The 13,864-nt window shown below is 35.8% G+C and overlaps 1 protein-coding gene across 1 annotated transcript in view; it reads right to left on the bottom strand.

Annotated features, from left to right (window-relative positions):
* The window catches only part of LOC106468118 (rho family-interacting cell polarization regulator 1-like), a 105,723-nt gene that overhangs the window by 53,761 nt on the left and 38,098 nt on the right, over positions 1-13,864 (bottom strand). Inside the window, exons 9-10 of the mRNA XM_022396425.1 lie at positions 3,540-3,709; positions 1,041-1,189 (exon numbers count right to left, since the gene is read on the bottom strand). Coding sequence (XP_022252133.1) covers positions 1,041-1,189; positions 3,540-3,709 — 319 coding nt within the window. The remainder of the gene's footprint in view (positions 1-1,040; positions 1,190-3,539; positions 3,710-13,864) is intronic.

Below are 13,864 nucleotides of genomic sequence, written 5' to 3' on the forward strand. Positions count from 1 at the left end.
ATCACTTGAAAAAACACGGGGGTGCTTAACTTTTTTCCAGGTGTATATAAAAGACTCCAAAAGATTGAAACTAAATGGATAAGCAATCAGACAAATGGTTTTAGTGCACCATTTCAATTTCTACTAGGTAAAGTCAATGTTTGCATGAGTGCCTTTGTGGACTGCAAATGATGCAAGTGCATGCTACAACATCATGAATGCCAAAAACTATATGCCACTAGATACGAAGGTATATTTGATAGTACATGTATATTTCTGCTTGTAAAGTACTTTCAAAGTACTATGAAAACTATTTTTCAGCTACTTTTGTACAGTAATAGATATCTTTCAAAGATATATTACAGTGGGATTAATAAATCATTTGAGCACTGCTGATTTATGTGGTGTCAGTTTAAATTAGTGACAGGAAACATGAAAACAAACAACAACAACAAAAACCTCAAGTTCTTACATTCCTTTCAAAATTTGCAAGTATATCCAACTTTTAACTGGAATCTTCAAAATTAAATAAGATAACATACATAAGTGATTCATACTTCTACAAATATAATGTCCATGTCAACATCTATTTAGAATGAAAACCAAAGAATAAATCTTTGTGCTCTAACCTGTGTGCCTTAATACCTGTTCAAGAGTAGAACCAAATATTGATTCTTATTCTCAGAACTATGATGTCAATTCTGTTAGAAAATGAGACAATCTAAAATGATTCTTACTTCTACAATATTGATGTCAGCAGAAACAAGTATGTTAACTTCATAAGTATTTGTTTCAGCATATGTAAAACAATTGTGTTTGTAAGCCTGAGGTAACTTGAAATTATGGCTGCTCTTTGTTATGTAAGTTTAATAACACTTTCCTACCAATGATATAATTTTTCAATACTGCATCTTGTATATCATACATGCAAAATTTGGAGTTGTACTAAAGTTTCATCTAGTAAATCAAAATGGAAAGGGAGTATACATTATATGTAACTTAATAGCCACATTATTTAAATAAGACAGAAATACCATTTTTTTTAAACAATACAAACTTACTTCCATGTTACAACAACATTCAATTTCAGTGAACCGCTAGGGTTAAGATTAACAGTCATAAGTTGAGGGTGAGCACTGAAGAGTTCTTTTGTGTCACAATATTTCTGACCAAGGACTATATTCTTCCCTAGGCTTTTCACTTCAACAGCCTGCATAAAACAACAAAATATAGTTAATGTTCTTTTTATACTCATAAAATCATAGAAAGCTCACATCATGAGTACAAAGTGTAGGTCATGTGTTATTGTTTAAGGGCTGGTTTCAAACATGCAATTATAGAACAATCCCAAATCCTTAAATACATTTCATTCAGTCACTTTGAATCCAGAAAAATATCAGTTTACTTCTTTTCCTTCTGATTCTGAGCTTCTTCTATAATGTTTAGTTTACTTTTAGTGTTAATTATATAATTAAATTTTCATTGTCAAAATTATTAGTTAGGGTTATTTTACACACTAAAGAGCTACAAAACATATAATGAAACATCTGTTAAATCATCATGAACCATGATAGTGGTTCATAATAGGGATTACATAGGAATTTCACAAAAATTGTAATAGAACATATAGGGAAAAACCATCTTAAAAAGCAGACTTGTTCTTGAAACAACACTCAAGACTTTCTATCTCAATGGCTAAGGCTGCTAAAATATTGATAATAATAAAAAAGTTGATTTTCCAATTGTTAGACCAAATTCAAAATTCACCCATTTGTTCTTCATATTATAATTATTATTCTTGTTTCACAAGCCTACAGAATAAACAGATATGATTATTTTATTCAAACCGGGGCAAACCTACTAAAAACACTCCTGCACAGGTCATAGGACTATCTTTATGTTGATTCTTGAAAGAGAAGGAGAAATTTTATCAGTTTTTTCATTTCTATTGGTTAAGATTCTCTTTGAAGCCATTCAAGCACTGAAGCCTACAGCCAAAACAGCTAGGTATACTGCACCTATTCACAGCTACTAAACAAACTCTTGGAAATATTGTAGAGCTATTTTCAAGTTGATTCTTGAAAGATGAGATATCCACACTCTAACATTTTCTATATTCTTCTTCGTTACCAACATAAGCTCTTCAAAGCCATTCAAGCATCACAGAAATGTAGAAACCATTTAAGCACCATTATACTTGTCAGCAATGCTTCATTTTATTAGAGTAAATAATGTGTAAATAACAGTGTCTCCAGCCTTATTATTATTGATTATAGTTTTACAAGACACTACAGAAAAAATGGCTGTGAATATTTAACTAAAACCTGGATAACAGTAATGTATGCAGTATTAAATATGTCATTTTAAAATTAATTCAAGTGGCTTCATTTTTTTGCCATGAAGACTTTCTTTAAAGTCTTTCACTTTCTGCCATTAAAAAAATCTAGTGTTATACTATTGCCCATTAATTACAAAATAATTTATGTAACTTATAGCACATATACTAGATTTATATACTTATATACTAGATTTCTCTATTTTGTGAGTGGTGATTTATTCTACTGATTTTTGTATTTCGCTGAAACTGAGTGGATATTTTAGTATTATTTTATTATTATCATTCAGATTTTTGTTTCACAAGTCTACAGCAAAATTTGCTTGGTATTTTGCATCAAAACCTAGACAGATATACTATAAGAAACACTGCATATGTCCATGACCTATTTAAAAGGTTGATTATTTTTCACTGAAAGTTGATTTACATGACTAAATAAATAATATACGAGATGTTGGTACGAGTAGCGTCCTTTATTCTTGATGTCAGTTAAACGCATGTTTACATGAAACCTTAGGCACAAAACCACCTGGCTCAGTAAATAAGGGTTGGGTAGAAAAAAACCAATGCAGCAGTAAACTGTTGAAAAACATGTAACATTCAACTAAATGCATATACACATATTTAGCTGAAATATATACTCCATAAATAGACATAAAACTTAAGAAACAAGATAATTCTTTGCATTTTGATTCAACTTGTTTCTGTACATTTTTGATTATCCCTATTCGGCTTTTTAAATTAAAAATTTGTTAATTATCTTATTTTATGTAAAAACCTTATACTTATAGAAAATAAAATTATATATTTAAGAAAATTATGTATGAATTCTATCATACAAAACTTGAATAAATGTAACCTAAACTGTTTCTTAAAAAAGCACTCTTACTAAAAAATACAAAAAAGGATGGAGGGAAACAATTTAGAAATATCCAAAGGTGCTGCTTTGTACAAGTAAAAACAAATAAAGGAAGATTACAGAGTACAGCTCTAAAAACATTCTCTGAAATCTTAGTTCATTCTATTTTTTCCTACTTTTTTCTTTCAGTGACAGATTTCTCTCCTTTTTCTTAATTGGAACATCATAACACTTTCTTTTAATTAGCTTATTAGTAATGATGCTTCCTACCATAAAAAAAATCTTACAGACTTTGAGATAAAACTAATTACTTTTTGTTGGCAATTTCTTTATCAAAATAAATCTTCCAAGTAAAAAAATATTTACCTTAATATACAATACTTCTCCTATTTGTGCTTTAAATATAACTTTTTTGTTGTCCCATGCTTGGTTTTCACCCTTCAAAATCTTGCCTCTTGTTTTCCACTTTTGATGACCATTTTTCATGGTTACCTCAAACACATCTCCAGCACATAATCTTGCAAATCCTTGTATACCTTGATGGGAAAAAAAAACAACAGTAAATTTATTACTTTTTGTGATCATTATAACACAACACTCTTGAATATAAACTTGAAAACTTTTATACATATCTTATAGAAAATAGTTTTCTTGGGATACAAAAGCACCAGAGAACTGCATGGCAAAATGAATATTTTATATTCATTATATTTTCACCAAGTATTTTCATTAAGTATTAAGTTAGCTAGATTGTGGCTATCTTGTTTTAAATTAATCACTCACTTCTTGCTTAGATATGTAAACTAAAATGTGGTCAAAGTTTCTTGATTTAAAAATGGTTAGAAGCCACAAGTGGCAAGATACTTAAAAGCATTATTTAAATCCTACAAGAAAAACTATTATAAAGTATATATACAGAAGATACATATTAAAAAACACCACCTGAGAATAAGACTCTTACCAAAGGTAGTCTTAGAACCTTTTTATTTGTTTTGTTACAAAATAGTTATTATACTAACAACTGTGATATTTTTACAACTTTTCATTTATTTAATATTAACACTGAATTTATAAAGAAACAAAAACAAAGTTTTTATGTTATGATTTGCTATGGGAGAGTAAAGACAGTTGAAAGTTAAGTTCTTGAAGTTTTTGGTATATCTGTTTAAAGATTTGATTAAAATTCTTATTTGTAAAAATATTGTGTTAATGATAACAAGATAAGTCGATTTAATAAGATTGGTAAATACTATTAGTAGGATTAAATTTTTAGATTAAGGCTTGATGGTGTAAGTATTAGTAATATTAGATTAAGTTTAGAGAATGTATCTTCACTTTTCTTCCAACTTAGCTTATTGGTAAGTTATAAAACAAGGAAAATAAATTGTATTATTACATAAGTATCATCTGAAGACTAGCTATATATACCACTTCTATATTTTAAAGATAAACTTAATAGTTTTAGTGTGAAGATGAAGTAGTATTAAAATAGTGTAATATATTTAACTCTCAAACGTTAAGCATAACAGTGTTATCAGTATACTATTTATTCCCAGATTACAACAGTTAAGAGTAGTGTAGGTGTTAGGCATTCACAGTTCGTAGGGTGCAATGGTTGCAAAGAGTAGGTTTTATTTATAGACACAGGACTGGTATGCACTCTTAAGGAAGCTAGTAGTGAAGATATGAAATTTGATTGTAGAGTTTACAGGTTGGAGGAAAAATTGGAGGCTATCCTAAATAGAATAAAGGCAATAGAAAAAGTGAAGTGTAAACAGGGGGAAATGGCAGTATGATTTCAGGTGGACCTCAAGCATTTATATAAAAAGATACATGAGCTAATGATGATTTTCAGGCAGTTAAAAACAGTATTATTACAGCTACAAGTAGTGGATTTAATTGTAATGAGCAAATTCTAGTAAGACATCAAAAAGTTAATGAAGTTAAAGTTATGGGTGATTCTTTGGTATAGCACAAGGACAGGATAGTCTGTGGGGTAAATAAGGAGAAAAGAGTTGGATATTGTTATCTAGGGGCAGAGGTGGAGGATATAACTGACAGACTAAGTAAAGGGTGCTAGTTTTGGAATATCTCATTTAATGTGCACATAAGGGCTAATAATATAGAAAAGGGTAGGTCAGGGGAGTTAACTGATGTGTACATAGGGACAATAAAGTCATTTAAAAAATGGGCCACACCTTAATTGTGTCAGAGATACTGCCAAGATGAAATTATAAGTAGATCACTAAGGTTCAATGCTAGGCTTAGATTAAGATGTAAGGATGAACAGTTTGGATTTGTGGGATCGGTTCGATTGGAAAAGGAAATTTTGGGGATGGACAGTTTACATTGAAATAGGGTAGGGCTATTATCTCAGCTGTAATGGCAGCTTTAAACTAGACAGTGATAAGAGCCAAGAAAAACTGAATGCAGAAAAAATAAGATGTAAAGAAAAATGTAGTGTAGTAAAAAAGTATAGAAGTATCTTTAAGGGTAAGATAAAATTGTTACTATTGTAATGCTAAAAATAATAGAAACAAAACAGGTGACTTTATAACACCATTTGGTATGAAGGATTTGATATAATGGGAATAGCTGAAACTTGGTTAAACGTAGATAATTTTGATTAACAGTTATAAGTTACTTAATATGGGTACTGTAGAGAGGTGGAGAAGTAGCCTTATATGTAAAATGTAAGCTACATTCTGTTGAGGTTGTAAAAGATAATAGGAAGGAGAATGATCCTATTTGGGTTTTTGTTCACAGATATAGATGGAGAAGGCTTTTAGTTCAAATTTGTTACATACCACCAGATGAAACTGATGAATTGAATTATTTCAGCTGTTAATGAGGTCATGAACATAAGGGATGTTAATTTCAGGCATATAGAGTGTGAAATCTTAGCGTTAAACCATGATGAAGTCAGGTTTTAAAAACTGTTCAGGATGGTTTTCTTCACCAATTGGTCAGAGAATCCTGCTAGGAATAATGCTACTTTTGATATATTGTTAACTTCTAATATTGTTCAGTACAAAGTAACTGCAGGTTTGGACACTTGGTACATGTGTTTGAATGAGCGACCAGTGGTGCAAAGCTACTATCCATGGGATTATGACTGAATGCTTCTGAGTCAGAATTCTGTCTAGCCACTGCAATGATATTATTCGTGTCCCCTACGTTTAAGGGTGACCCTAGATGGAGGGCGAGTTCTCCTCATGGAGAATCGACGACGTTGAAGAAGCCCTTTGAAAGAGAGCATCTGACAGGTATGAAGGCAGATGGTACCTGTTGCTTTTTGATACCAAACCACAAGGTGAAATGTGGGGGCACCAAATTGTCAAGATTAGCTAGAATCCCACATTGAGAAGGAGGAGGGATTGGTGCAAGGGAATAACAGAAGCACTCCTGAAAGTGTCCAAAGAATACCCCTGACCAGATATTGAACAAATGTGGAAAACTTTTATTTTAGAAAAAGAGTGATTGCAAGTAAAAAACATTGATTTACAAAAGGTATAATGGATAAAATTAAAGAAAAATATTATAAATTTTAGAAGTTTAAATTGACTGCTCTGATGATTATAGAAGACAGAAAGTTGTTAAAACAGAAAATCAAGAAATTGAAAAAAGTAAATGAAAAAGAGGTTGACTGAGAATGTAAAAATTAACAGTAAATGATTCTTTATTTACAGTAAGAGTAAGCAAACTGTCAGAAGAGAGTATGACCTTTGAAGGATAATAAAGGAAGGCTTACATTTGATGATTATAAGATGGTTTAGTTATTAAGTTCTACTTTTTCATTAATTCTTACTAAAGAATATTTATGCAATATTCTTCCATCCAAAAAGTTGCTAGATGGAAACAAGACTGAATAAAATGATTACACTACTTATGAATTTGTCAAGAAAAATTTGGAAGTGATAAGTCTTCTGAGCCAGATAATATTTCCACAAGAAGATAATTAAGAATTGTATACATGAACTACTTGCTACTATTTTCTGTAAATCTTTGAACAGTGAGTTTGCAGGTGACAGAGGATTGGAAATTGGTGATAAAAACTATAAGCATATTTGTCTTAAATCATTGGTGGAAAAAAGTTTTGAAAGCCTGATAAAAGATTCTTTGAAAAGTCATTTAACTCAGTGTCATAATTTTCCTATTCTAAAAATGTATTTCAGATAGATACTTATCTCCCCTCACAAGATTAGTTATTCTCGTTCAGTGCTGCCTTTTATATGCAAATATTTTCTTTACACATGCCACAAGCCTTGCACTTCCCCCTTGTTGGAATTAGTCCATTCCAACGTGTCTCTCATGCAAATCATTATGCTTCATCTATTAACGAACAGTAGCATAGTATGCTAACGTAATGCATGTGACTCCCTCTACTGCACCCTCAGTGGGCACCAGAGAAGTGGGGAGGAAGGGTGGGAAGTGTGAGAGGAGATAAGTACCTATCAGAAATACATTTTCATTATAGGAATTTTATAACTTCTGATACAGTACTTACTTCCAATCACAAGATTAGTTAGAATCCCACACTGAGAAGGAGGAGGGACTGGTGTGAGGGAATAACAGAAGCACCCCTGAAAGCGTCTGAAAGATACCCCTGACCAGGAAAGAAAGAGATCTGGAGATCAGAAGAGAGGAATTGCAACACTTCTGAGCCCTTGTGTATAATTCCTAAAACACATGGACAGAAATCATGAGGTGTAAAGTGGCTAGGGTGTGTCAACTACATCCAAAACCTCCTCTATGGAGTACTGACATCAACACGAGGGTAAGATGAGGTTCATACCATCTTCACCTCCAACCCAAGAATTGGGGATTAAGATCTGCTCTAATTCCTGGGTACTACACAAGGATCAACATCCTACAGCCATCCGGCATCGAGAGGATGGATTCAACTTGTGCGAGGACTTATGTTGATTGGTTCACTCGAATCCAACACCTCAATACTGAGAACCGACATCCACGTGAAGGTAGGATGAGGGCTGCCAATCAAAATGGGTTAACTACACGTGCGACGGATCAACTCCAAGTGGTATGGAATATGTAACAGGAGGCCACATCAGCCATTAAGTTGCCAGTTCAACTCAACTGTATGTGTAAATGAATAGTAGGAAGCCACGTCAACCAGTTCAGTGATGGATCAACTCCACTGTAATGTTAATATTGTAAGGAGGCCACATCAGCTTGTAAAGTGATGAATCGACTCCAGCAGTTGTGGATATTGTTGAATATGTAAATAGTATAACGAGGCCATGTCATCCAGGAAGGTGATGGATCAACTCCTGTGGAGGCCACGTCACATCTACATCAGCAGAACACCATCACTCTACTCTGGATTGAATGGTTATAGTCAACTTGTAAATGGAACCCAATCATGAGGGTGCCTCCATGATCAACCACCCCAGCAGTTTGGAACTGAAAAGTGGCAAGGATTCCCATACTCCACTCGAAGAAGAGGGATGAGGATGCATTGTAGAGGCCGGAGGTAAGTCATCACTGGAAACAGTGCAATGGGTGACCTTTATACCCTATTTTGAAAAGCACACCATACAGAGTTATTCACTCAAGGTGTGGCAGAGATGGGCAGCTATCCCCTTCTGCTTTACCCATGCCATCCATGGGTGGTGTGGTCTGGAATGGACTTATTTATGAAGCAACTGTTGCAAGGTAGATAACCTTCCAGCGGTCTTGTGAAACACCCCATCTCTAATGTGACTAGAGCTATGGACAGGAGAGCATGAGTCAACATGGCTTATAGTGCAGATTTTAAGTTAAAGAATACCTAGTCAGGCACCATTTGCCACAGAGCAGGATTTGTATTAGGGATCCTCCCCCTCTGGATTGGGACATAAATGTGGTCCTCCATGCCCTGACCCTCCCTCTGTTAGAACCACTTTCCTCATGTTCCTTGTTTTATTTGCCCCTTAAACCTTATTTCCTTTTCCTTTTGGCCTGCAGGTGTCGCCGATCTGATTTATTTGCCATTGATGTTTCAGGTACCCTTTATCATCCTTCCTATCTTCTGCTTTATTCTGATCGTTCCTTTCTCCCAAAGACTGCGGCAGCTCGAGAAGGTTGTTCCTCCTATTTCCCTACCTTCTATCTCCTATCTTTACCCTCATTTGGAATCCGAAAGACTGCTGTGTCCTCCCATCAAATTATTCATCTCACATTTTCCCTTGCTTCCTGTCTTTGTCATCCATTGGAGGAGATTCTCCAAGCTGACATATGGACCATGCCCAGTACCTTCTTCTCCCATTATCTTCGTCACATCTCGCTTTCCTCAGCATTGGGGTTCGTCTTCCACCTATGGCCATGCTTCAGACTATGGTGAGACTTTAACTGGTAAGTTTTATTTCTTTTCCTCTTTTTCAGAGGCCCCTGAATCTGAAAGAAATGCATAAGCATAGTGGAACAGGGGAAGTAAAAACCCGACTGTAGCTGGAGAAACAAAAGGTATGGGAAAGGGTTTCTCCATATCAAGAAGTTGAAGAGACCAAAAAAACCCATGGTAAAAAAGCCAGGTGAGAAATTCTGCCAGTAAATCCTGGAGTGTAAGAGGGACAGGTAGTGAAAGTAGAATACAGTGGAGCTTCAGAAACCAGGGTTGTGCTGGCAAATGGGGTGCAATCAGGAGTGGAGTGTAACAGGGAAATCAACGATGAAGCAAACAGATGGGAGGGTACACATAAAGGTTTTTGTGAGACGAATCCTGGCTGAAGGTATTAACAGCCAGAGCCTATGGATGCGGGACAGGTGACCAAAAGAGGGGTAACTTTGTATTGAGGCCCGTGGCAAATGTATCCAGTTGGGGAGAACCCCATAGGAGGCAAAGATATCTGAAAACAATCAGATCTAATGACTACTCAGAAGACGAATGTGATGCACTTGGAAACAAGGTCTGGAAACAAAAATCTCTGGACTGGGTGTCCTCTTGGTGGTTGATATGAGCCACCACTGTAAAGTTGTTGGAATGAACCATCACTAGACAGTGATGGACAAGAGAAAGGAAGTGAGATAATGCCCAACGAACCTCCAGAAGTTCGAGAACATTGATGTGCAAGATGAATTCGTCTGCAGACCAATGGCCAGAAGCTTCGTGGTGACTGACCTAAACCCCATCACTGGAGGGAAGTGTTCGTGAAGGGAAGATGCAGGGAAGGAAGTTTCAAACATCCCAACGTATGGGCTTTGTCAAGCCACCACAGCAGATTGACTCTCAGGGAACAAGGAAGGGAAATGGTGGTGGAAAGAGGATCCTGTGCAAGGTTCCATGCTTCGTGAAATGTCCACTGGAGGGATCTCAAATAACTTCTCCAATTTTATCAACAAGCCCACTCGAGCTGCCACAGAAAGGAGTCGGTGAGTGTGATTGGTCAACTCTTGCTCAGAATGAGCTAGAAGTAGCCAGTCATCCATGTAATGATGAAACCACAACCGAAGGGGAAACTCCAAAATTGGTAAACTACCTGGGATTGAAGGGCTATCAGGATGGGGAGTTAGGCATTGGAGACATCCATTTTTGCCATCCACAATCCCAAGGAAAATGCCCATCTCAGGGTGAGATAGGACTCCATAGTGAATTTGGGGAGTGCAATGAAGCAGTTGAGGTGTGACAAATTGATGACCAGTTGTCAATTCTCAGTTTTCTTGGGGACCACGAAAAAACGAGAGTAAAACTGGGATGGTGAACTGGTTTGATAGCCTGCTGCAAAAGCAAATCCTGAACCACCTCTGACAGATGCTGGCAAGTCACGGGATCTCGAGGAGGAGGAAAGGAAATGGGGTGAGAAGAAACAGGAGGCAGGGAAAGAAACGTGAGAACAAGTCCCTCTGAAAGAATCTTTGTTACCCACTGATACTCGATGAAGGTGAGTCAGCGAGAATGAAAATCCAAAAAAAGAGCTCCCACAGGCCCCAAGCCCACTAATCAGTGGTATAGTTGCCGATGGATGATATGTTGGCAATGACCTCGATGAAAAGAAGTACCCAGATTTGAAGGAACGGATGAAGGATGGGAAATGGGAATAGGTGGCATGGAAGACTCTGGTCGAGATAAACAGGCCACAAAAGTTTAAAGTGTGGCCTGTTACCCACAGCTTGATATCGTCAAGGGCAATGTCAAAGAAAAAAAGTACGGTGTAAATCCCTAAGATAAGTGGAGGGTAAATTAACACAAGTCAGAATGGATTCCCTACTGAAAAGGGACCAACATCAAAGAAACCACGTATGTAACGACAGAACCAAGGACGAAATAAGGGTCAAAGTGCAAGAGAGAAGGTGAAGGGTATCAGCAGAAAATCCCTCAGGATTTCTATGGAGAGCCTCCAAGAGGAGATGTTTAGAAGACAGATACCGGAGAAGGTAGTAAGGGTAAGACAAAGTCGAGAATATTGGGCATGTGTGACACTAACAAGAGATTCGGAAGCTGCCCCCCCAAAGAGGTAAGAAGAAACCCAACAATTGGTGATCCAAAAATGGATATTCTACTCGATAGTAAGCAAGGGCATACTTATCAGAGGCTCTCGGTGGACACGACCCTTCACCTAACTGGAAGAGAAAGTGATCTGCATGGACCCGAAAATCTGGAAAGGGAGGAAATACCAAAATGGTTGAGAAGAATGCTCATGCAACAAAGAAGGATGAGGGGAATAAGAAATTGGAGAAAGAGACAAAATATCACAAACCTGAGGTAAAAAATCCTTGGATGACGAGGAAGGCTTAGGTGAATCTTCAGGCTGGAACAGGGAAGGAATGGCAAAAAAGAAGAAAAGACGATCAAAATCGTCATCATGCTGAATAATGTCAGCAGAATCTGAAAGAGCTCGGGTGATGTCAGAGGACAAGAGGTGACCCAAGTAGCATTCAATCTCCTGATGGACAAGATCAGATAGATCCACAGTCCGGTCGTCCGCACCTGAAATAGAAGATTGGTCTTTGGTGTGACCCACGAGGTGGTAACATTGACTTCATAATTCACGAAAACTGCACAAAATTGTCTAATGCAGACGAAAATCAAAAATGTGTCACATGAGAAGTGCAAAGCACAAAAGAAAACATCTGTACTTGAATGCTGCCAAACTATTGGTTAATATAGCTGATGCACAATGATTTGCATGAGACACACGTTGGAATGTACTAATTCCAACAAGGGGGGAGTGCAAGGCTTGTGGCATGCATAAAGAAAATGTTTGTATATAGAGGGCAGCACTGAATGAGAATAGCTAATCTTGTGAGTGGGGGAAGTACTGTACTAGAATTAAAATTTTGTTGGAGAGTCAATATGGTTTCACTAGGAGAAAAGTTTGCCATATTAATATTTTGACATTCTTTGAGGAAGTTACTGCTTACAGCTTACATAGGTGAGTTAAAATGTGTGGATTTGGTGCATTGGAACTTTCACAAAGCAAATTACAAGGTGCAACATAAATGGCTTGATAAAACAATTGAATCTAGATAATAAAGACAACAGAGAAAATGACAAAGTAAAAAAAACAATCTGAAAAAAATGGTAAAAATGAGACAATTACACAAACAAGTAAAAAAGACAAAAAAGCTGGAAAACTATTGATAACAGCTAAGCCGAGCCTAAATCAAATACTGAAACAGTGTAAACCAACTAAATTAATAATTACCCTGTTATTAATACAGTTTTCTAATCAATGGCTTTCCACGATTGTTTAACATTTGCTATTAAACCCTATAGGCTTCCCAGTGATAATAAAAAGTAAAATGCTATTTCAGAATTTGTCATTTTGTACCATTTCTAAAATATAATACTTTTTTTTATACTTTTTTACCCATTTGTATAATTTTCTTTGTCTTTTTTTTTCTGATTGACTTTTTACCCCTGTCTTTATTACTGCCAATAAAAACAATTATATTAAAGAAATGGGTGATAGGCTGGTTCATTGGATAGAAAAATGTCTGGATGGAAAAAAGCAGGGGGTTGTTACAAATGGAGTTCAGTCAAACTGGAGTAATGTCACAAGTGGGGGTAACCTCAGTGTTAGAACCTTTCCTACTTTTTGATTTACATCAATAACATACATAAAGGAATAATCAATAAATTCCTCAAATTTGCTAATGATATTAAGGTCTTAAGTATACTGCTGCTGTTTTACAAAAAGATTCAGTAAGAATAAGTGGCTGATGGTTGTTAATCATACTAAATACATAGTAATGTATATGAGTTATCATAATTTGAATGGTAAACATACTTTTGATGGGAATAACTTAACATATAATGGAAAGAATTCATATTGGTGTTCTGGTTCATCAGTCTCTTAAACCATCTTAGCAGTGTTGTTGTTGCTAGTGGTAAGGCACATGCAATTTTAGACTGTATCTGAAGAAATACTGAATACAAGTCTAAAGAGGTTATAATTTCATTGTATAGGTCACTAGTTAGGCCACATTTGGAATATTACCTTCAATCTTAGGCTCCTTACCTTATGAAGGACATTGAACTGTTGGAAAGGATTCAAAGAAGAACTGCTACATTCAAACCTCTTGTCATATGAGCAATCCCAGAAACTATGAAGAGTGGAATTCCAAGCTAAACCACCAAAGGTGATTACAAACAATCCTCCTCTACAGCAGATTCCAGTGCTAAAAAGGCCCTGTCAGGAAATGACTGCCAACTGGACTGAGGCTTGTCCAAATATGTGGAAGATTAGACT

The sequence above is a fragment of the Limulus polyphemus genome, unplaced genomic scaffold, assembly GCF_000517525.1.
Source record: "Limulus polyphemus unplaced genomic scaffold, Limulus_polyphemus-2.1.2 Scaffold2879, whole genome shotgun sequence".
NCBI lineage: Eukaryota > Metazoa > Arthropoda > Merostomata > Xiphosura > Limulidae > Limulus > Limulus polyphemus.